Consider the following 25,613-nt stretch of genomic DNA (forward strand, 5'->3'; position numbering starts at 1 on the left):
CTCAAATGTTAAAGGGAATCCACATCATACCCTCTCTTTAGGCTCTTTAAAAATATGCAAAATCTGTACTGAACCCATCACCGGTGATCCCTGTGAGATGTGTGCTGTTAGAAATGTGTCTGAGTGCGCTGCAATGTGTTCTGATGTCATGCTGACGTATGCCAAAAAACTCGCACTAAAGTGACGTGGCGGTGTACCGTAGGTGCTGCAGTTGCTCCTCCTCGACAGCTCTGACCAAAGGCACAATGGGAAATGTCTTTATGGCGACAGCTTAAAACCATGTTTTATTCTGTTCTAAAATGTTCAGTTGTTTTTTTAACTGATGTGTATGAAATTGTGTAAATATTTCCAAACATTCTGACATTCCCTGTATTGTATAGATGATTTTTGTCATAAAAAATAAAATAAAAAACACAAGACATGTATGTGGAACTGATTTTTTACAGATGTTTTGGACAAACATAATTACTTTTGGTACATAGGTACCAAATAGCCTTTCATGTTGGAAATACGTATACAGTGTGGTGTTCACATTAACACATTACTGCAAAACTGACACTGTAGAAAAGACAATGAAATATCTTCTTTCTTTGCCATAAAAGATGTCTTTAATTTTCAATGTAAACATTTCCAAATACAAGTTTTTAATAACATATCCTCTGTTTTACAATAGGCCTATATATGTATTATTGTAATACCACAGACTGGCAATAGCTTTAGAGAAAAATATAATCAGTAAAAAATATTTGTAATATTTTTATTCATGTACACAGTAACACATGTACACATGGAACAAATTACCACATAATTTGTGTAATATAAGCATCAAAGACACACAATGATGTAAAAACCACTAAAATAAAAGTTCAATACTTTAACTTTAGTTTATGGAGTAACTTAAGTTAATATGCTTTTACTAGATACAGTAAATGTACACTGTAATTATAACATTTCAAATTTATAACTTCTACTGAAATATCACATGAAAAAACCAACATTTCACATACGTTTTACATGTAAAGTGTTCAGATGTGGGTGAAGCCCATTAGGCCAAATTTTCGCCAAAAATGTTTTATTGCGAATTCGTGGCGGGGGGGATACATATTGAAAAGAAAGTTGGAAAAGTTTATACACCGGGGTTTAGTCCTTTATTTTTATGCTTCAGTGTTTGAGCTCATGAGCCAGAGATTCCAGCACGTTCTCGAATGTTCTCCGTATTCTATCTGCGTCATCACCAAACTGCTTTTTGCGAGTTATGAAAAGCTAAAGTTGTAAAGAAGCTTGGAAAGGTTTATACAATTTTGTGCAGTTAAAATGACTTTAAAACTGATACAGGGGAAAAGAGTAAATGTTTTATTTTTTTTTTTACCATAAATGATATCTTCACATTACATTTTCAACGTAAATACCAATCTTTTTAGTATATGTCTACTGTGTTTTAACAATAAAAATACTGGTGTATTATGAAAGATTTGTAATAGTTTTGAAGAAAAATACAGAGTCAGAAATATTCCACACTTTTAATGTATTTATTTTCTTTTTTAGTTGAAAATTCACACTTCCGCATGGAAAATTACTACATACATCATTCACTCAACAGCACAGATAGTCATTCTTTATCTCACCAAACCAAATCTCACATAATGGTAATTATTTGATAAGAAGTCAACAGTAATTTAAAGAATCAGCATTAGCTCATTTTATCATTCAAGACCTTAACTTTAGTTTATGGAGTCAGCTAACCTTAGTTAGTATATGCAGTCACCGGATGCAGAAGTCCGTCAAACACCAGACTTTCCTTTCAAACGTTATTTGTTAAACGCGTATGTTGCTCTCTTTGAGAATAGTCCAAATGAAGTCCAGTGGAATCTCTTCAAGGCTACTACAGCACGCAGCTGATTTTCTACGTAGTAAGCCTAGAGCAGCGTCGCCGCACCCTCTGTGTGTTTGTTTGACCGCCTTGTTTTTCTGCGTCAAAGGAATGGAGCATGACTAAAAAACACATTCTGAGTGTTACTTACTACACTGTCTAAATTCCCCAAGCTCTAGGCAAAGGAACACTCACTGCTCGTTTGTACTTGCCCTGCCTCTCTCTCACACAGATTGAGATTTGTCATTGGGGAGCCAGTGCTCAGGCTAAAGTTGAGCTACAGTGTCAGCGCAGCGGGGAAACACAATGAGTATAAGCATACATTACAATGTCTGTACCTTGGTAATGGTATTTAGTTATTGATTAAAACTCTTTGAAGTAGTTGAAGAAGTTCTAAACATTTTCTAATAGTAATATTTCTATAAATATATATAGGGGAGACCGGGTATGATAGTAACACTTTTTGTTTGAGCATCAGTAACTCAGTGGTTGTTTGTGCTAGATCTCTCAAACTTTGATATATCGTAGCCACATTTGTCTACTACAAATAAATCTCATTTGGATGTGTACTGCATAATCACAGATTGTGTGAGTTAATGTCAAATACAAAGAGTTCCGTTGTTACAACCTACCCCACTACTGGGGTGAGTTGTAACACAGGCTGGGGACAGATGTAACAGTGGGAAGTAATTTGCTGAAATAAGACCCACACTGCCAATTTATGCAAGAACTTTATTGAGGAACAAAAAATAATCAGTTTTGAATAAAGTGAACCATTTAAAGTGACAAAAAACTTATTGTATTCCTTTTAAATTTAGCACAAAAACAATTGCCGGTGTGTTTGTGTGAGTGTGTGTGTGTGTGTGTGTGTGTGTGTGTGTGTGTGTGTGTACTGTGTTCCTGTCGCATAATTGTTCAGTCACTAGCTGTGTTGCCATCTACCTATTTTTATGTGAATTTTGGAATGCTGGATGGAAATGTCAAGATGCGCAGAAATTCTAAAATTTAAAAAAAACATATGTGCTCATTTGAGGCGGATAGTGTTTTTGTCCAATAAAAAGGTATGCGCATAAACTATGATGGAAGCACATTTTACATAAATCCCTTGATGTGCAACAAAAACCTCACATGACTTTGCCTCAATAGAGGATGTGATTGGATAACTGGGTAACACTTTACAATAAGGTGTCATTTGTTAACATGAGTTAATGTATTAACTAACATGAACAAACAATGAACAATGCATTTATTACACTATTTATTCATCTTTATTAATCTTTGTTAATGTTAGTTAATGAAAATACAATTGTCCATTGTTTATTCATGTTAGTTCACAGTGCATTAACTAATGTTAACAAACACAACTTGTGATTTTAATAATGCAGTAGTAAATGCTGAAATTAACATTAACTAAGATTGATAAATGCTGTAGAAGTATTGTTCATTCTTAGTTCATGTTTACTAATGTTGTTAACTAATGAACCTTATTGTAAAGTGTTACCGATAACTGGACTCATTGTAAACATTAAGAGTTGGTTGTAACATTTTTAATGAACTGTTACAACTGTCCCCACCCCAAACAGCCAAAACATAGCTAACTGTTTTAGCATGTGGGGTTTAAGTTAGTATGAATGCAAAGTATCAAATTAAACTAGAGAAACAGCTACTTTAGGTAAAGTCAAAAGATTGTATCTACAACACAATGATTGCAAGGCAAAAAATAATCTTAATGAAAAATATTGGTTTCTTTCCTGAAAATCAGTTTTTTGGTCATAAAATCTACAATGTTGCTCACATTCACATGCCACTTCTTCTGTAACATAAAAAAATGTGAATGGAGTGTATGATATTGATGACATGACCACAGCTCTTTTCTGACTTGTCAAACTGACCGTGTTGCAACACTCCCCGGTCTCCCCAATTTCAAATAATAATACATTTTCACGTTGTTAATATCTTGACTATACATTGTTCAATGCCACTTAATGTTCAATGCTAAGGTACAAATTTCCTTCAACTATATATATATATATAGTGTGTGTGTGTGTGTGTGTGTGTGTGTGTGTGTGTCTATATATTAGTTATGGTAGCAGAAAACTACCACAAGTCTAATGGCAATTGTCTCTCAGATAGATATGGCAGATGTCGTTTTAGTGCCCCCTATGGGTTTGTAGGAGAAAAACAACCAAAAAACAACAAAAGTGCAAATTTTAACCCTCTGGGGTGTGAGGGTGTTTTGGGGCCCTGGAGAAGTTTTGACATGCCCTGACATTTGTGCTTTTTTCAGTTGCTTATAAACATTTTAATGGCTAAAGTCTAAAAACACTGTATTCAGCACAAACTGGGCTACAATAATATGTGAGCAGCATGTACGTACATGATTGTGTTTTTGAGAAAACAACGTTTATGCGTGGTTAGACAAAAACTAAAATTTTAAAGTAACTGAAATAAGGCCATAAAACACATACAGAACATTTGTTCACAAGACTTTTGAGAACTGGATCTTGTAGCCTAGAATATTTGCTTCAAAATTATCTGAAAATAATCTAACTCACTCATTCAGAGAAAACAATATATTGATTTAAATTTTCTAAGTCACTTTTTGAGTGGAAAGGCTCTATGCGAGAGGTTGTGACTCACACCTGAGAAGACAAAGGCCCGCATAATGAGCTCCATAATGAGCCATTCAGTCAGGTGTGTGACTGAGAGAAGAGTTACAAGAAAGAATGTGAGGAAAAAAGAAATGTGTATACATATAACTATCACATAAAATAACTTGAGATTCACTTGCGAGTGCAGTTAAACAGTTTATTAGGAACAAACAAACAAATAAACAACAGAAGAGTCAAGACATTGTGGGTGCATTATCCAAAATATCCAAAACAGTGGCAGGAAACTGGAACCCAGGAAAACAGGAGACAGCAGAAACTGCATGAGAAAACACAAAACAGACGTGAGCAACACAATGAACGGGCAAAGACAAAGCAAACATGGTGACAATACATACATTACCAGTCAAATTATTTAAACAGTAAGATTTGTAATGTTTTTTTGTTTTTTTATAAGAAGTGTCTTCAGCTCATCAAGCCGGCATTTCTTTGAACCAAAGTACAGCAAAAACAGTACATTATATTTATTATAATATATAGGCCTACATATTGTTACTATTCAAAATAAATAAAGCACCCCCACACACACACACACTAAAATTAATGAATAAATTAAATAAATTAGTGAGCATGTTGATAGGCTCATCAGGAGAAACTATATTATTACATTAGCAATCACCAATATTGCCCACGTGATTTCATAACATAGATGCACACAAGCTTTGCATGTATTATCATACAATACAAAAACAACATTTTATAACTGAGAAACTAAATTATTATTGTTAAGCTTATTATAAACATGTTTGAGCAGGTATTTGCAAACAGAGTAGGCACTTCACAGTAAAAGATTGGTCTAAACTTTCTTAGACATTACTTTTATATCATTGTTAATAGAATATATATATGTCAGCTGCACTTTGGTTGTTTCTGATTAGAGAATGGTCAGAGAGTAGAATTCCTGCAGCGAGCGCGCGCACTGAACAAAACATTTCAGCGATGACTCCTCTTAACGCCTCTGATTGGTCTTTGCATTCATAAACTCAACAGAATCGTGTGTGATTGGTTACAAGGTGCAGCGCTGTAAAAACGCGTCTGTCTCTGGCTCAGCGCCAGCCAAAGCGCGAAGCAACTGATGCTGTGCCGCACTGAATGTTCTAATCACGCCGGTGTATATAAAAAATATTATTCGGCTATTTTTTTGTCTTTTGGAAGCTGCATTCAAAATCCACTTGACTCAGAAATCTGAGGGGGCACTAATCATTTGTTTTGAACCAGTGATTTAGAGAGCGTATCAAACGACTGCCAAAGTCACGTGATTTCAGTGAAACCGGCTTCATGTTACTAACGTTCGGAAATTTCAGTGGTTCCCCGCTAGGGGCGCTAGAGATATACATAAGTATATCAGAACTCACAGCCAACCGCTTCGAGGTGGATAGCCTAGTGGACAGCGCGCCGACATGGAATGCCGATACTCATCGGGCAACTGGAGTTCGAGTCCCAGCTCGCGAACTTCCAATTCGCTTCAAATGGGATGTCATGTCATTTCGCTTCAAGACCGATGTCATGTCATTCCTGTGAGCGGTCTGTGATTCAACATGAATAAACAGCTCGACAGCTCGACATCGGCTCGATGGTATCCTCGCGGATGGCACCGCAAGACGAAAGTGTGCTTTATCGACATGTGCACTTTGGACATCCGTGGTTCAACATGAATGAACAGCACAACATCGAGTCAACTGCATTCTCGCGGGCAAGGCATAAGTGTGCGCTTCGGACATCCCGAGTCCCGCAACAGCAATTTCAGATTGCCGAGAATTTGGCATCATGTCTTCTTATAAGTATCCCTTGCAAGTGTTTCACCTCAGTGTGACGGGCTGGATCTCTGGATTTCTGGACTGGAATACAAGTGCAAATCCGGACAAGGTAAGTTGTTTACTTTACCATTATTAAGTGCTTTAGGATCCGTCTGCTCTCTTGGCCGGGTATACTTCACTTTCCGCGGTCCATTCCGTCTCGCGCACAGCCGCGTCTGCGCTGTTTTCAAAGTATACTCGCCGTGGATGAATGCGGAGGACGAGCTCGACACATGCGCAGTACCACCAACTTGACTTGCGCGCTCTCAACATCCACCTCGCGCATGTGCTGTTGTAGGCGCACTGTCAGCGCCGTCTCAAATGATAGGTGTGTTCGACTTCATGCAGCGCCGCACAGACCTATCGGCGAGAGTAGCCGCTTGCAGTCGGGGGCGGAATTGAAAGCGGAGATGTCAAGTCGGACACGTTCTGCTCCCGGTAGTGATGCTCTCGCGGTGTTTGGATACTCTTATCACAGATGAAGCGAATAGGCTTGTTTGAGATGCGCCTCGCCTGAAATGTAGGCGAGAGTAGGCGGCTGCAGTGAGGGGAGGAGTGAAATAAGTGCAGTCAAGACGGACAGTTCTGCCCTCTCGAAGTGGAACCGATACCTACGAGATCAAAGGCTGATATCGCGTTATTCTCACTGTGCTGCTGATAAACATGATATAATTTCAGTCCTGTTGCTTTTATATGAATATAAATATGATTAACAAGACACTCAAAGTGCTTGCTATTTAATTCCAAACGAAAGGCGTATTTATCATCCATTTTTATTTTAATTCAAACATGTATTTTAGATTTTTATAGAAAATATGACAACAATCACATATCTCACACAGAGATCGCACTATAGTGTTTGGGAATAATCATGCATAATTTAGATATATAATCGCATGTAATCAGATTTAAAAAATAAAACATTTTAGAAGAGAATGCAGCATCAAGGTTGTCTGTGCTCAATGCTCACTTCTCAATGCTCTCGATCATTAAGCTGTGTCGTCGGTCAGTCGTTTCCCATCATGCTTTTGATCAGCGCAGTCGGTGGAGAGCAACTGCGCGCGACTGCTCAATCAGACACAGCCGCCTCGCCGTCGCGAGAGTTTTTTGGCACACGTCAGCATGACATCAGAGCAAGGCGGACGTAACTCGGACACTTCTCTAACCGGCATGCATCTCGCGGTGATCACCGGTGATCGGTTCTGCGCAGATTTTGCTCAAATCAAACAAGCCTAATAACATGCAATATTTGTCAAATGTACAGATGTTTCAGAAATGGTTTCATGAGCAACAGAAACACTTTTTATATACTGCTTAATACAGTGCCATCTGTTCAAGAATAAAGTTCAACATAAATATGTACTATTTAAATACTAATAAGCCTTTATCAGTGTTTTTTTATTATTAAATGTGACTCATTATAACATTGTGACTATACAGTAAAAAGCTTTTACTGTTCTAAAACAGATTTGTGGGCAGTATTTTTTTATTATTATGCAAAAATTATACAAAGGTTTGTACAAGCATATACAACTCACAACAAGTATAAAAACAAATAAACATTCATAAGAATATGTAAAGTGAAACAATTCATGCCAGGGGTAAAATTACAACAATTTAAAGTAACAAAAAGCTTCATAGGTCTTTCTGGCTTTTTTGTTCTTAATTTTATCTAATGTAGTAGTACCATTTGTTTAATCTCTTTTTATAAAATGTTCAAAGTTTGGCTTAGCTTCCATTTTTTCACACGATTGTGATATTTTCCTAGTAAAATAATATTTGTGAGCTGTATTGGAATCGAAGATGTTAGAAACACACGTCATTGTTGTCATGTGGTGAATTTGGCCAATCGTGAAACAGCTGTGTGTTCATCAGCGCTCCCGCAGTCGCTCTGGAGAAACTGCGCGAGCTGCCGGCTGCTCTCGAAACGCTCTCGCGGTACTTTGATGCCACACGTGACAGTGACGTGACGTCGGCGCCGGTTCAAGTCGGACAAATTTTCTAACCGGCATGCACTTCTTCAAGTCAGCCGCCGATCGGTTTCCATGGCGCCGCATGAAGTCGAACACACCTGATCCCTCTTACCTGGCCCCACCCCTAAACCTACCCGTCACTATGACGTCAGCCAATCCAGGTAACATGGTCGAAACGCCCCTCTGTTTTGGCCTCGCCCACCGATCTGATAACTCCCATGACTTTCCTGCAGAGACCTTGGCTCTGTGATACATATGTACATAATTCAGTGACGATGTGCGCTGTCGCTGATAGTCTCGTGGGCACAGTGCTTACCTGTGATAGCCTACCGTTGCGCTTCGTGCGTCCTGTGTTTGAGTCCCGGCTTGCAGATCTTTCCCGCTCCCATCATACCTCTTTGACTTCATTTTAAAAAAGCAATTTCAAATTGCTAGCAATATGTCTCTCTTGTAAATGCCAGCCCACAATAATTATTATGCCATCACCACCCCCACTTAGGTGTTTGAGTCCATCAAACATTTTTAGATTATTCTATATTAATATTATTAATATTGTTTTATTATTCTTTTGAAAAGCTCAGCCTGAAACGTTCTTTGTTAAACAGGTATGTAAGTTGTTCTCTTTGAGAATAGTCAAACTGAAGCCCAAATTAGCACAAATTCGGATATTTTGGAAGAAATCCGAGAGCTTTCTGTCTCTGCAAAGACAGCAATGCAACTTCCACGTTCACGGCCCAGAAAGGTAGTGTTAAAATAGTCCATGTGACATCAGTGGTTCAACCTTAATTTTATGAAGCTATACTTTTTGTGCAGAAAGAAAACAAATATAACTTTATTCAGTGACTTCTCTTCCGTGTCAGTCTTCGCTGTGAGTTCATGAGAGTACCCCGACGCATGCATCCTTTAAGGCTTGTCTTTGAAACTGGGGTCAAATTTAGCCTTTACTCAAATTGAAAGTTAGATAAAGTACCCTATTAAGGTGGGGAGGAGGGTCTCAAACTACAGAGCACAGCGCTAGCATTGTCTGGGTCATGAGGTTTGATTCACAGGGGAAGCAAGAACTGACAGAATGTGTACCTTGAATGCCATGTAAGTCCCTTTGAATAAAAGTCGGGTCGATAATAATAAGGGTCGATATGTAAATCCACAACTTAATTTGTTTGTTAATAAAATGATCAAATATTAAAGCACTAGCCTTCATCTACATTACATGACATTAATTGATTAATTTAGCTGTGTAAATACATTTCTGTGTATTTCAGACCATTGATCATCAAACAACTAAGTTGAGAAGGTTCAAAAGGACACGCATACGAAAACTGCATTCATGAATATGCAACAGGTAAAAACAAACTGTACAGTTATGAGTATAATAAATGCTTTTATACATAGTATCAAAGTACCTACCATCTCTCAGAGAGACAAATAAGTGTTACATGTTCATATGCGTATTCTGTGTTTCAGACTGTGTTTGTAGCTGTTGAGACCACTGGTCCCTCTTCCAATTCATCAAGCCACGAGGATGATGTGTCTCTCAACTGCAGCATAACAAACGAAGGATTGTCCGTTCCTTGCATGAGCGCCGCTGATGTGGAAGCTTGCATTGAAATGTTAAATTCACATCCAGGTCCACTGTTGTTCACAAACGGAGAGATCTTCAGACAGTCTGAGATCTTGAGCTGGAATGAATTGCGCTTAACAAGAGAGCCAGTATGCTTGATCAAACTGAAACGAGAAAACAAAATCAAGTCCTGCTATGGAGTCTACTTGGGGAATGATTACACCTTGACTGCCTGTCATACATTTGAGTTCGCTCGTCTATATGACGCCTATGTTTTCTTCCCCACCACAGACTTTGTTCTGATTTATGAGGCAGAACTTCCCAAAGAACAGCACATGTTTCATGACAAAGATCAGTGCCTTGTTAAATTACTCGGGCAAACAGATGTTTTGGGTAAAGGTTTACTCAACCGCATTTGTGCACCCGGTAAGAACGAGGATTTATATTTCTACACATTTGATAGCCAGGGGAATCGCCAAGTGCACACATGCAAAGATATCACTCATCCCTCCGCCATGAATGAGAAAAGCCAAAGAAATGAGCTTCTGATGTCCACGGCAGGTCAGCCAGGCGAAAGTGGCAATCCTGTTTTCAGTTTGAGATCTAAAAGATGTGTGGGAATATATAGAGGTATCACAAAGTCAAAGAAAGGATGTGCCTCAAAAATAGATTCCAAACAGCTGTTAGAACACACAACATTACTAAACGCAAATCCATCTTGCTTGAACATGCTCTACAGCATCTACTCCATTCTTAAGACTGGATTTTTCTGTTGGCGGGCCCTGAACAATCAAACCTCTGCTGATGATTCAGAATGAAGTGGTGGTGTATCTGGCCTCAAATGTTAAAGGGAATCCACATCATACCCTCTCTTTAGGCTCTTTAAAAATATGCAAAATCTGTACTGAACCCATCACCGGTGATCCCTGTGAGATGTGTGCTGTTAGAAATGTGTCTGAGTGCGCTGCAATGTGTTCTGATGTCATGCTGACGTATGCCAAAAAACTCGCACTAAAGTGACGTGGCGGTGTACCGTAGGTGCTGCAGTTGCTCCTCCTCGACAGCTCTGACCAAAGGCACAATGTCTTTCTGACAACACAGCTTCAAACCTTGTTTTACTCTGTTTTAAAATGTTCAGTTTTTTTTTTAACTTATGTATGAAATTGTGTAAATATTCCCAAACATTCTGACATTCTCTGTATTGGATAGATGATTGTTGTCATAAAATAAATAAATAAATAAAATAAATAGATGGAAAACACAAGACATATATATGGAGCTGATTTTTTTTTATTTTATTTTTTTTTTATGAATAAACATAAAAATTACTTTTGGTGCATAGGTACCAAATAGAATTGATAAATTTATTTTATTTACAGAATAAAATAAGCAACCAGTTTGATGTTGGAAATACGTATACAGTGTGGTGTTCACATTAACACATTACTGCAAAATTGATACTGTAGAAAAGACAATGAAATATCTTCTTTCTTTGCCATAAAAGATGTCTTTAATTTTCAATGTAAACATTTCCAAATACAAGTTTTTAATAACATATCCTCTGTTTTACAATAGGCCTATATATGTATTATTGTAATACCACAGACTGGCAATAGCTTTAGAGAAAAATATAATCAGTAAAAAATATTTGTAATATTTTTATTCATGTACACAGTAACACATGTACACATGTAACAGATTACTACATAATTTGTATAATTTAAACATCAAAGACACACAATGATATAAAAACCACTAAAATAAAAGTTCAATACTTTAACTTTAGTTTATTGAGTAACTTAAGTTAATATGCTGCTGTTATAGAGACAGTAAATGTACACTGTAATTATAACATTTCCAATTCATATCTTTACTGAAATTTCACATCAAACAACCAACATTTCACATACGATGAAAACAGAAACACAACTCTTGTTGTGTTTTATGTGTAAAGTGTTCAGATGTGGGTGAAGCCCATTAGGCCAAATTTTCGCCAAAAATGTTTTATTGCGAATTCGTGGCGGGGGATACATATTGAAAAGAAAGTTGGAAAAGTTTATACACCGGGTTTAGTCCTTTATTTTTATGCTTCAGTGTTTGAGCTCATGAGCCAGAGATTCCAGCACGTTCTCGAATGTTCTCCGTATTCTATGTGCGTCATCACCAAAAATATTTTATTGCGAATTCATGAAAAAAACATCATTTGTAAAGAAGCTTGGAAAAGTTTATACAATGTTGTGCTGTTAAAATTACTTTAAAACTGATACCGGGGAAAAGAGTTATTTTCAATCTAAATACCAATCTTTTTCATAAGCCTATATATAGCCTATATTTTTTTGTTTTGTTTTGTTTTTTATTACTGTGTTTTACCAATAAAAATACTGATGTATTATGAAAGATTTGTAATAGTTTTGAAAAAAAAAAACATCAGAATATTCCACATTTTTTAAAGTATTTATTTTCTTTTGTTGAAATTGTACACTTCCGCATGGCAAATTACTACATACATCATTCACTATTCTTTATCTAACAAGACCAATTAAATACATCTCACATAATGGTAATTATTTGATAAGAAGTCAACAGTAATTTAAAGAATCAGCATTAGCTCATTTTATCATTCAAGACCTTAACTTTAGTTTATGGAGTCAGCTAACCTTAGTTAGTATATGCAGTCACCGGATGCAGAAGTCCGTCAAACACCAGACTTTCCTTTCAAACGTTATTTGTTAAACGCGTATGTTGCTCTCTTTGAGAATAGTCCAAATGAAGTCCAGTGGAATCTCTTCAAGGCTACTACAGCACGCAGCTGATTTTCTACGTAGTAAGCCTAGAGCAGCGTACGCCGCACCCTCTGTGTGTTTGTTTGACCGCCTTGTTTTTCTGCGTCAAAGGAATGGAGCATGACTAAAAAACACATTCTGAGTGTTACTTACTACACTGTCTAAATTCCCCAAGCTCTAGGCAAAGGAACACTCACTGCTCGTTTGTACTTGCCCTGCCTCTCTCTCACACAGATTGAGATTTGTCATTGGGGAGCCAGTGCTCAGGCTAAAGTTGAGCTACAGTGTCAGCGCAGCGGGGAAACACAATGAGTATAAGCATACATTACAATGTCTGTACCTTGGTAATGGTATTTAGTTATTGATTAAAACTCTTTGAAGTAGTTGAAGAAGTTCTAAACATTTTCTAATAGTAATATTTCTATAAATATATATAGGGGAGACCGGGTATGATAGTAACACTTTTTGTTTGAGCATCAGTAACTCAGTGGTTGTTTGTGCTAGATCTCTCAAACTTTGATATATCGTAGCCACATTTGTCTACTACAAATAAATCTCACTCGGATGTGTACTGCATAATCACAGATTGTGTGAGTTAATGTCAAATACAAAGAGTTCCGTTGTTACAACCTACCCCACTACTGGGGTGAGTTGTAACACAGGCTTGGGACAGATGTAACAGTGGGAAGTAATTTGCTGAAATAAGACCCACACTGCCAATTTATGCAAGAACTTTATTGAGGAACAAAAAATAATCAGTTTTGAATAAAGTGAACCATTTAAAGTGACAAAAAACGTATTGTATTCCTTTTAAATTTAGCACAAAAACAATTGCTGTGTGTGTTTGTGTGAGTGTGTGTGTGTGTGTGTGTGTGTGTACTATGTTCCTGTCGCATAATTGTTCAGTCACTAGCCGTGTTGCCATCTACCTATTTTTATGTGAATTTTGGAATGCTGGATGGAAATGTCAAGATGCGCAGAAATTCTAAAATTGTGCACAAAAAAACATATGTGCTCATTTGAGGCGGATAGTGTTTTTGTCCAATAAAAAGGTATGCGCATAAACTATGAACGGAAGCACATTTTACATAAATCCCTTGATGTGCAACAAAAACCTCACATGACTTTGCCTCAATAGAGGATGTGATTGGATAACTGGGTAACACTTTACAATAAGGTGTCATTTGTTAACATGAGTTAATGTATTAACTAACATGAACAAACAATGAACAATGCATTTATTACACTATTTATTCATCTTTATTAATCTTTGTTAATGTTAGTTAATGAAAATACAATTGTCCATTGTTTATTCATGTTAGTTCACAGTGCATTAACTAATGTTAACAAACACAACTTGTGATTTTAATAATGCAGTAGTAAATGCTGAAATTAACATTAACTAAGATTGATAAATGCTGTAGAAGTATTGTTCATTCTTAGTTCATGTTTACTAATGTTGTTAACTAATGAACCTTATTGTAAAGTGTTACCGATAACTGGACTCATTGTAAACATTAAGAGTTGGTTGTAACATTTTTAATGAACTGTTACAACTGTCCCCACCCAAACAGCCAAAACATAGCTAACTGTTTTAGCATGTGGGGTTTAAGTTAGTATGAATGCAAAGTATCAAATTAAACTAGAGAAACAGCTACTTTAGGTAAAGTCAAAAGATTGTATCTACAACACAATGATTGCAAGGCAAAAAATAATCTTAATGAAAAATATTGGTTTCTTTCCTGAAAATCAGTTTTTTGGTCATAAAATCTACAATGTTGCTCACATTCACATGCCACTTCTTCTGTAACATAAAAAAATGTGAATGGAGCGTATGATATTGATGACATGACCACAGCTCTTTTCTGACTTGTCAAACTGACCGTGTTGCAACACTCCCCGGTCTCCCCAATTTCAAATAGTAATACATTTTCACGTTGTTAATATCTTGACTATACATTGTTCAATGCCACTTAATGTTCAATGCTAAGGAACAAATTTCCTTCAACTATATATATATATAGTGTGTGTGTGTGTGTGTGTCTGTGTCTATATATTAGTTATGGTAGTAGAAAACTACCACAAGTCTAATGGCAATTGTCTCTTAGATAGATATAGCAGATGTCGTTTTAGTGCCCCCTATGGGTTTGTAGGAGAAAAACAACCAAAAAACAACAAAAGTGCAAATTTTAAATTACCTGCAATGTACACTTATAAGAATCAGAGCAATTAATGGAGATCTCAGTTTTCCAGCTTCGTCGACTTGCTCTCCTACAAGAATACCTGAACGCTCGAACCCGGACAAGGTAAATGATTTGCTTTATTTTTGTTTAAAATTTAGTTTTTTTGTTTTCCAACCACGCCCCCTGGATCTTGTGGACTGCAGCGAGCCCTACTTGTGCCCTCCAGGTGAAGCTCTGGTTGTGCTGAATGGAAAGGAAAGTTAAATTATCTAGCGCCCCCTAGTGACGGTCAAACGAAGCTCTGACAAATGAGGCTGTCAATTCTATGGCAAAAAGGTTGATTACTATGGCAAGCCGTTTTAACTTTTATTCAATCTCAGGATATGACTTCTTGATATCAACAATTCAATTTTCACTAGTTAAAATGTTAATTCTTGATATCAGGAATTAGATTTCCACTAGTAACAATGTTAATTGTTGATATCAAGAATTAAATTGTTGATATCAAGAATTAAATTGTTGATATCAAGAATTAAATTGTTGATATCTGTAATTGTATTTTCACTAGTTAAATGTCACCATAGGCTGCCATTCAAAATCAATTGTTGATATCAAGAATTAATTTCTTACTAGTAACAATTTAATTCTTGATATCAGAAATACAATTCTTACTAGTAAAAATGTCTATTCTTGATATCAAGAATTCAATTGTTGATATCAAGAATTCAATTGTTGATATCAGAAATACATTTTCAGATATCAGAAATGAACATTGTCACTAGTGACAATTAAATTGTTGATATCAAGAACTAAATTGTTGATATCAAAAATTAGATTGTTGATATCAAGAATAAACATTTTTACTAGTAAGAATTGTATTTCTGATATGTGAAATTGGAATTTCAACTAGTAAGAAGTTAATTCTTGATATCAACAATTGATTTTGAATGGCAGCCTATGGTGACATTTAACTAGTGAAAATACAATTGTTGATATCAAGAATTAAATTGTTGATATCTGTAATTTAATTCTTGATATAAACAATTAGCATTTTAACTAGTGAAAATACAATTGTTGATATCAAGAATTAACATTGTTACTAGTGGAAATGCAATTTCTGATATCAAAAATAGCCATTGTTACTAGTGGAAATCTAATTCCTGATATCAAGAATTAACATTTTAACTAGTAAGAACTGAATTGTTGATATCACGAAGTCATATCCTGAGAATAAATAAAAGTCAAAACGGCTTGCCATAGATTACTGTTAAGATTTCATCGCATGGTACTTTAACGTCATCTGGTGGTTAAAACGATGACTAGCACCTAGCCGGTGTTCTCACAACTGTGTTTTAAAACATTCTTCGTGACAATTTATGTTTGTTTGTTTATTTGAAAGTTTTAAATGATTAAAAACACAGCACTAGCAATGCTTTGGGTAAAGGTTTACTTGACTGCATTTGCGCACCCGGTAAGAACGAGGATTTATATTTCTACACATTTGATAGCCAGGGGAATCTTCAAATGCATACATGCAAAGATATCACTGATTCCTCTGCCATGAATGAGAAAAGCCAAAGAAATGCGTTTCTGATGTCCACGGTAGGTCAGCCAGGTGAAAGCGGCGATCCTGTTTTCAGTTTGAGATCCAAAAACTGTGTGGGAATATATAGAGGTATCACAAATTCAAAGAAAGGATACGCATCCAAAACAGATTACAAACAGCTGTTAGAACACACAACATTACTAAAAGCATATCCATCTTGCTTGAACATGCTCTACAGCATCTACTTCATTCTTAAGACTGGATTTTTCTGTTGTCCGGCCCTAAACAATCAAACCTCTGTTGATGATTCAGACTGAAGTGGTGGTGTATCTTGTATCAGATGTTAAAGGGAATTATTAGTGCCCCTCTGCCCAACCTCCAAGATCTTTACATCTCCAGAGTGAGGAAAAGGGCTAAGAAAATCACTTTGGACCCCGCACACACACCCAGCCCACTCTCTCTTCGAACTGTTGCCTTCTGGTCGGCGCTACAGAGCATCGACCACCAGAACAGCCAGGCACAAGAACTGTTTTTTCCTACAGGCTATATTCAGCCTGAACAATTAAAACATTCATGACCATACATTGTCATCGTAACTGACATATTTATACATAAAGTCCGAAATTTGTACATTTGTAACTGCTCTCTTGAAAATAACATTTCTGTAGATTCATTTAAACAATTCAATTTTTTCTATATTTCTACTTCTGTATATAGTGCATTTTTTTTCTTTTCTGTTTTTCTTATATTAGTGTTATATTCCATCTGTGCTGTGTTATTCCTATGTATGCCTGCATCATGTATGTCTGTCTGTACTTTCTTATGCACTGGAAGCTCCTCCCAGTCAGCAAACAAATTTGGCCCAGATTTGGCATGCATCTGGCACAGCTGGCATTCATCCGGCACTGGCATACAGCATGTGGGCCAAACATGGCCCGGGTTTGGCAGAGATGGTACAGGGTTTAAGACGGCACACAAGACATGTGCCAGATGTCAAATGCAGTATTTGGCCCAGATGTCAAATACAGATATGTGGGCCACATAAGTATTGCCGATCTTGACCCATATTTAAAATCCATTTCAAATATTTTTGAGTAAAATGCCAATGTTTTCCCATACAGAAAGGTAATATATTCACATAAATGTGAAACTGTTAAATATATTTTGAAAATATATTTTTAAAATGCATAACATGAAGCTCATGTTGTGTGTTATTATGTGTTTACTTGTATGCAAAATTATATTCATGCCTCATATGATATTATATAATATATGATATTATATAGTATATTATAGAATAATATATTCTGTTGTTTTATATATATATATATTCATATATTCATCTGCCATTCATCCGTCACTGGCATACAACATGTGGGCCAAACATGGCCCGGGTTTGGCAGAGGTGGTACCGGGTTTAAGACGGCACACAAGACATGGGCCAGATGTCAAATGTAGTATTTGGCCCAGATGTCAAATATAGATATGTGGGCCACATAAGTATTGCCGATCTTGACCCACATTTCAAATCCATTTCAAATATTTTTGACTAAAATCCCAATGTTTTCCCATACAGAAAGGTAATATATTCACATATATGTGAAACACTGTTAAATATATTGAAATACATTTTGAAAATATATTTTTTAAATGCATAACATAAAGCTCATATTGTGTTTAATTGTGTTTATATGTGAAATTATATTCATGCCTCATATGATATTATATTATATTATATGTTATATTATAGAATAGTATATCCTGTTGTTTTAATTATATACACTGACTTCAAACAATGTTTTGCATTCACTGCTTTCATATTCTCATTCAATTTACAGTTTGATGTAGGCCTACTAAACAATACATGATGAAATTTCAGGACATTTTATTTGACTTTTGTACTATTTATGTAAATGCGTAACTTTGATGTGTTTTAGGCCATGTTGGCCAATCAGAAGCCTGACAAAGTTTCAAGTAGGCGGAGATAACAGCGCAGGCTCTGACGTCACAAGCCAAAAACTCTGGTTTTGCTGTCTAACGTTGCATGATAACACTGCAACCGGAGTTTTTTTAAATCTTCACCTTAGCAGGAGTTTTCAAAGTGTTCGGTTTCAGTGACATGGTGCAGCGCTTGCGTGAGGACGAACGGCCAAACCGCATAGAAAAAGCTGCTGTTTTGAAAATAACCAAATGAGCCAATGAGCGCGCGCGTTGAGCATTCAAATCGCATTTAAACTGAAGCGGAGGAGGTTACCATGGTAACAGGGCGTCAACTCACTCAGCTGACAAGTAGTGAGAGGCTGTCTCTCTGCTGTTTTCACTGCTTTCAGGTAAGTTTAGTCCCTAAAGTTACACAAATAATACATACAACTGTTCCTGGCACTTTCTTACATGTTACTGACACGTTTCTGTTGAATCTTTACTTTACAGGAGTGGTATAGTGTCTCACAACCGTGAACTATAACACTAGAGGCTAAAAATTAAAGGTAAGGTAACTTATACATTTGAGCTCTTATTAATGAACGTTTGAGCTTTTAAGCACCTTTTATGTGTAGATGAGCGGCTTTGATAGTTTTGTAAATGTTTTGCTGATACTTTGTCAATAGATAAATGGAAGTCACTATAAGCTAATTAATTTAACCTAAAAGTCTGCACTGTGGGGTCAATCGGTGACGTCACTTACATGAACTAATGGGCTGAAACTATTTCAAACACATTTTGAACTTTCATTGCAAACAAATATTGATCAATTGTACTGTGATTTCAGGAGCGTCAGAAAAAAATACCTAAAACAGGGGAAGTTACAAGAAAATTTGTAATGAGAGCTGCTGACAGAGATACAGGAAACACAGGTGATCTGAGAAATCTTATTAAATAACTTTATATGAATTTTTCACAATATATTTCAACTATATCATCATGCATCTGTAAAACCTAAAAATATGAATTCTGGTATCTTAAGATTTTTTGTATGTTTTGTATATTATTATTATTGCATTTCACCTCTGCTGTAGTTTGTTGATTTCTAATAATCCTGACATTATATACTACATTTTGTTGGCTATGTGACATATTGTTCCTATTCTTCCATGCTGATGGCTGTGCTGCAGAGCTGGAGCGGAACAGATCTCCTGTCGAAGAACATCTCCAAAGCACCATGAACCATCTGAGTAAGTAAAACCTCAAACATTCAAAAGTTTGTCGAATATTTAAAAAAATATCAAATAAATATCAAATATTTCCCAGACAGCAAGCAGTGTCGGCCCAGATCCGGCCCACATCTGGCCCGCATGGATTTCAGCGGGCCAGATGTGGGCCGGATCTGGGCCGACACTATGTTGCTGTCTGGGTTCCTGTATGTCCTACAAGGCCATCTTGTTTAACTCTGCTCTGAGGACACTTCATACACAACAACCTACAGAGGGGTCAATCATAATTAAAAAAAAGACACAGATGATAATAAAAAAGTTCTTTGAAATTAAAATTAATAACGGTAAGACAGAACCAGTACTGTGAACGCACCTCTCTTCAAACTGTAACGCTCTGTATATTATTTTCTAAACTTTAAATGTGTAATTTTTGTTCAAGCAGACTTTGTTGCTCGTGGAAACCTCACGCGAGCCTGAAAGATACTTAAAACTTAAAATATTATTTTCACTCTTGAAGACTGTTCACCAAATACTAAATTTCAGTCCAGCAGAATTTTCTGCACACTTCACCACCAAAGCCAAAATGAGCATTGTGAATGTAAGAGCCTCACACTACATTGTTTGTTTGAATTGTATTTCAGGGCAGTTCGTGAAGACGGATAACCTGGACAGAAGTCGGTTCCAGATCCAGCCTCCACACCAGACTTCTCACTCACAAGGATTGCTGTCTACTAGATATGTGTACTCTTCAGACTTAGGTTCATACAGATATTATTCAGGGACATGAACACTTGAATACTGCAAAAATAGAGAACCTACCTTATTTAAGAATTTTGTGTTAATTGTGTGAACATTAAACAAATATATATTTATTTTACTGTTTTTTGTTTTGTATTCCAAAGCACCTAAAAGCCAATTCACACTGCCATACTCCAACAGGGTGAACACACTGACCAAGCAAAACAAATAAGCATGTTTTTATAGTTTTTGTGAAAGTGTGAACTGACAATACTGTATGTTAGATGTGAGATTCATTCAACTTGGTTTGCTGATTAAACATGATTAAATATTTGTTCAGAATATTGTCGTTGTTGTGACTATTCATCTGGGAGGGGTCTGTATCAAGTGGCTTGGTTATGGTTTTGTTGAGGCTGACATGTGGAACCCATCTGGTCCAGCGAACAGGACCAGAACAGGGCCAGCTATGGTCATTGCTTGGCCCACATACCGCAATGACTTACGGTCCTAGTGTGTACCAGGTCTGGATTCCAGACAAGGGCCACACATGGGCCAGAACTGGCCCAATTCAGGGCCAGTTATGGGTAATTAACTTTTCTGAGACTTGGGCCAGTTATGGCCCATGTGTGGCCCTTATCTGGAATCCAGACCTGGTACACAATAGGATCTGGGCCAACACTATGTTGCTGTCTGGGCCAGAATAGGGCCAGCTATGGTCATACAGGTATGGTCCCACATAGCAATTTTTCTCTGGCCCAGCTCTGGCCCACACAATCAGCTTTTGCTTGGCCCACATACCGCAATGAATTATGGTCCTCGTGTGGACCAGGTCTGGATTCCAGACAAGGGCCACACATGGGCCATAACTGGCCCAATTCAGGGACTAGGTACACACTAGGACCGTAAGTCATTGCGGTATGTGGGCCAAGCAAAAGCTGATTGTGTGGGCCGGAGTTGGGCCAGAGAAAAATTGCTATGTGGGCTGTTGTCAAGTCAAATTCCTTATGTGTGTAAACATACTTGGTAATAAAGCTCTTTCTGACTTCTGAATCTACATCATGCTCTCTCTTCAGGCCATACCATCTCAACATCAACACATGTTTTATCATTCAATATTTTAACTATTTTGTGGAGAAACTTCAGTTAATATGCTGTCACTAGATAAAGTGAATGTACACTGTAATTACAACATTTTTAATTCACAGCTTCTACTGAAATTTCACATAAAAAAAACAATATTTCACTTATACGACAAAAACAGAAATGCACTGAAAACTGTAGATCCATCAACAGAACAATATTTCAGGTGTGGTAACCATAGTATAAGTGGAATAATTGACTCCAGTCTGTTGAATTATTAGAAAATAATGCACACCAAATAATGCACACTTCGCATTGTGGCCGCATCACCACCTCAGATGTGCATTATATTCTAATAATTCAGCGGCCCGTCATCAATTATTCTTTATTTCCCAGATGTAAAATATGAACAATTTCCCTCCAATCATCCTAGGCAAATGTTTACACCCCCTGATTTCACCCCTCACTACCAGAGAGATGCCAAATAATAAGAGTTTTATTTTTAACAAGGGTTTAGTGTCAGGGGCAGACAAGGCCAATATAACAAACAAAACAAAATGTTTTTTTAAACCTCTACAAAAATAAAGAAAGCAAAATACAGTTAAAAAGTACCTAACTTTAACTTCCTAAACCAAACAGTGTGAAAAGACGTGCAAAATAAAATGCCGTCAAACTCCCTACATCCCTTAATTTGGCCAAGGTATATACAAGAATATTTACAGGAGATACACAGAAGTTCGTAGCAAGTAGTTCAAATACAGAATCAGAATCTTAGTCAATCAGGCATGGGTCAAGTTAACAAGAAATATCACAAATCAGAATCACAAAACACTCACAATCTCACTGGTAAATTCAAGACTAAATATAACAACAACGTCTATAGAGCAATGGCCATGAGCTACACAATCACAAATCGTTGGGGGCTGTCCTTATATCTGGATCAGGTGTAGAGAACCAATTGCAGCCTCCAGCATTTTTTGTTGTTTACTTAAAGATTTAAATCCAAAAGCATCATGTTTTACCAGTTTTACAAAGTGATACATTGATCATATTGAATTAATTGGTCAGGACTGAAAATTAGTCACACAGAAATAAAGTCGTACGCCTATTTACCGTTATATCACAAATGAAAGAGGACATACTTATACAGTCATGTCTGTTTCTGTTTATTTGTAGTCACAGTGTAAATCACATTTAGAATGATCATTTCTATAATTTTCCATTAAAAAATATGAGTAGCAGAGGTAGCTCTCGAACAAGAACTATGATTTTGATATATTTTATGACATACGTGGAGCTAAATATGAACATCAGACATTTAAATTTATAGATATACACACATTTTTGACTGACTGAAGTACTGTCCCATTTTTCGTAACCCCATTTTCTAAAGTAGAACACTAGGAAATTTGATAAAAAATGTGAAATTACAAAGTTATACTATTTTTTGATGGACAAACATTTCATAAGCACGTTAGGCCAGTCGTGGCCTAATGGTTAGGGAGTCAGCTTCGTAACCCAGAGGTCACGGGTTTGAGTCTCAGGTCTGGCAGGAATTGTAGGTGGGGGGAGTGAATGTACAGCGCTCCTTCCACCTTCAATACCCTGACTGAGGTGCCCTTGAGCGAGGCACTGAGCCCCCAACTGCTCCCTGGGTGCTGCAGCACAAATGGCTGCCCACTTCTCTGGGTGTGTGTGCACTTTGGATGGGTTAAATGCAGACCACAAATTCCATGGTTACCATACTTGGCCACATGTCACTTCACTTTAAAAGACTCTGTTTTGTGGATACTCCTTCGTCGTGCGCTTTATTAGCAAGCAACACCGTAACAATTAAATGTGTAGAAATATAATTTCTCATTCCTACCGGGTGCGCAAATGCTTTCAAGTAAACCTTTTCCCAAAACATCTGTTTGCCCGAGTAACTTCACAAGGCACTGATCTTTGTCATGAAACATGTGCTGTTCTTTGGGAAGTTCTGCCTCATAAATCAGAACAAAGTCTGTGGTGGGGAAGAAAACATAGGCGTCATATAGACGAGCGAACTCAAATGTATGACAGGCAGTCAAGGTGTAATCATTCCCCAAGTAGACTCCATAGCAGGACTTGATTTTGTTTTCTCCTTTCAGTTTGATCAAGCATACTGGCTCTCTTGTTAACTGCAATTCATTCCAGCTCAAGATCTCAGACTGTCTCAAGATCTCTCCATTTCTGAACATCAATGGACCTAAATGTGATTGAAACATTTCATTACAAGCTTCCACATCAGCGGCGCTCATGCAAGGAACGGACAATCCTTTGTTTATTATGCTGCAGTTGAGAGACACATCATCCTCGTGGCTTGTTGAATTGGAAGAGAGTCCGGTGGTCTCAGCAGCTGCCATCTAACAGAGCACAAATGAACATGTAACACTTTTGTTTTACTCTTAGAGAAGGTAGATACTTTATATAAAATTTAATTATTATACTAATAGTACAGTTTGTTTTTATCTTTTGTATATTCATGAATGCAGTTTACAGTAACAAAAAAAATTGTGGTTTTACATATAGACCCATAGCAATATACATTTATCAAAAACTTTTATCCAAAGCAACTTACATTGCAATCAAAGTTCACATCTCATCAGTACTTGCTTTCCCTGGGAGTCAAACCAATGACCGTAGCATTGCTGTGTTCTACCATTTGGGATCCCCTTCCCCACCCCAAGAGGGCACTTTGTTTGACTAAATAGAGACTAATTTGTAGTGTTGAAAATTTAAGTACTTGGATGTTTAAAAAAGTGAAATGAAAATATTTATTTTCAAATCGTGCTGTATCCGCCTTTGAACTCGTACATGGCTGATCCACTAGCTTTTAACACACAAACTGTAAGTACACCTTTTGTGCTATTATTTCGATTAATCTCCTTAATAAATATTTCAATAAAACTGAAAAAAGACTAGGACTAGACTTAGAAGATTCCTTATCCTGAGGCTCCCTCTAGAGGATAAAATACCACAGCCTTCACCTTCCAGTTGAAATGGCTGATAGTTTAGAATTTGATTTTGGCAGTGGCTGTTTGCATTACAAATGCATTCTATTTGCGTTATTATTGCATTATATTGCAAATGGCAATGGATTCTATTTACACTAGTGAAAATAGCATATTTTCTTAGCGATAGATTCTATTTACACTATTGTGATTTATTTATGTTTGCAATTTTTGTATTTGAAACGATGGTAGCTCAGAGTACTGAGGAATGATTGTTCTGGCGCGAAGTTTGTCTTTTTCATTGCTTCTTTTATTTGTATTTATTGCAAGATGTTTGTTGTAATTTATGTTCAAAAAGAAAGCACTATTTTTATTTTTTAAAGGGGGCACAGAATGCAGTGCTCTATTTGCCCTCAGTTAGTTTAGTTCGCATAAGTGAAAATTCCAAATAAACGAGAACTTCTCTCAGTTTAGATGCTAATATATATTTCATGAGTTACAGATAAGTTGAAGTAGTTTAAATGGTTTCATTAGACTATATGTAAAACTTTTGTTAGATCAGATCAAATACCAGATCCTTTCAAAAAATATCTTTTTTTTCTTCTTCTTCTTGTATTTGAACAAGTTGCGAAAGTTGTCTAATAGGCTACCCAAAACCCGTTAACAGCAAGTCTTGTCTGGTACCCAAAACTGTATTAACAGTCTTCTATCAGCCAAGAGGTTGACTGAGAAAGCCAGAGAAGAGCAGAAGTAAGAGACAAAAGTGATGATGTTAAAAGCAGAGTTTATTGAATAATCTTAGTTGCATCTGTTTCAATGCTCAGGCGTCGTCTGACCAGCACAAATCCCTGACACCTGTTATCTCCACAATCAACAGCAATGGAGAATTACTGCTTCACAACATTGTCCTGTGATGTTAAAAACCTTGAAATGGAGACATTCTCTTATCTAAAAATGATTAAATTATAAATTATTATAGAATGAACTAATCAAGAAAGAATAAATTATTATGAAAGAAAGTAAAACAACACAAATGTATGGTTGTTCTCTTGAAGCAACACACACACAGGGTTCTATCCTCAGATCCTTCACTCTGAAACTTTGTGGCAAAGGCAGCCTGTGAAAGCCCGTTTTATGGCCTGCCATGATCGTTCAAAGAAGGCCTTGATTATTTTCTTGCTCTTGCTTTTCATTTTGTCCTCTGAAAGTTCAGGCATGGTCCAAAGGGGCGTGACAAAGCCTTCAGAGTTGTAGGATTTTTGGGTCAAACCGTTTGCTGGGTCAGAGACGAAC

The 25,613-nt window shown here is 36.8% G+C and overlaps 1 protein-coding gene across 1 annotated transcript; it reads left to right on the forward strand.

Annotated features, from left to right (window-relative positions):
- Nucleotides 1-5,349: 5,349 nt before the first annotated feature.
- Nucleotides 5,350-10,780, forward strand: LOC131533009 (uncharacterized). The gene is made up of 3 exons (XM_058764987.1): nt 5,350-6,405; nt 9,571-9,650; nt 9,773-10,780. The coding sequence occupies exons 2-3, from the start codon at nt 9,636-9,638 to the stop codon at nt 10,685-10,687; spliced, it is 930 nt and encodes a 309-aa protein (XP_058620970.1). The 5' UTR covers nt 5,350-6,405; nt 9,571-9,635; the 3' UTR covers nt 10,688-10,780.
- Nucleotides 10,781-25,613: the final 14,833 nt, after the last annotated feature.

The sequence above is a fragment of the Onychostoma macrolepis genome, chromosome 24 (genome assembly GCF_012432095.1).
Source record: "Onychostoma macrolepis isolate SWU-2019 chromosome 24, ASM1243209v1, whole genome shotgun sequence".
In the NCBI taxonomy this organism is placed as follows: Eukaryota; Metazoa; Chordata; class Actinopteri; order Cypriniformes; family Cyprinidae; genus Onychostoma; species Onychostoma macrolepis.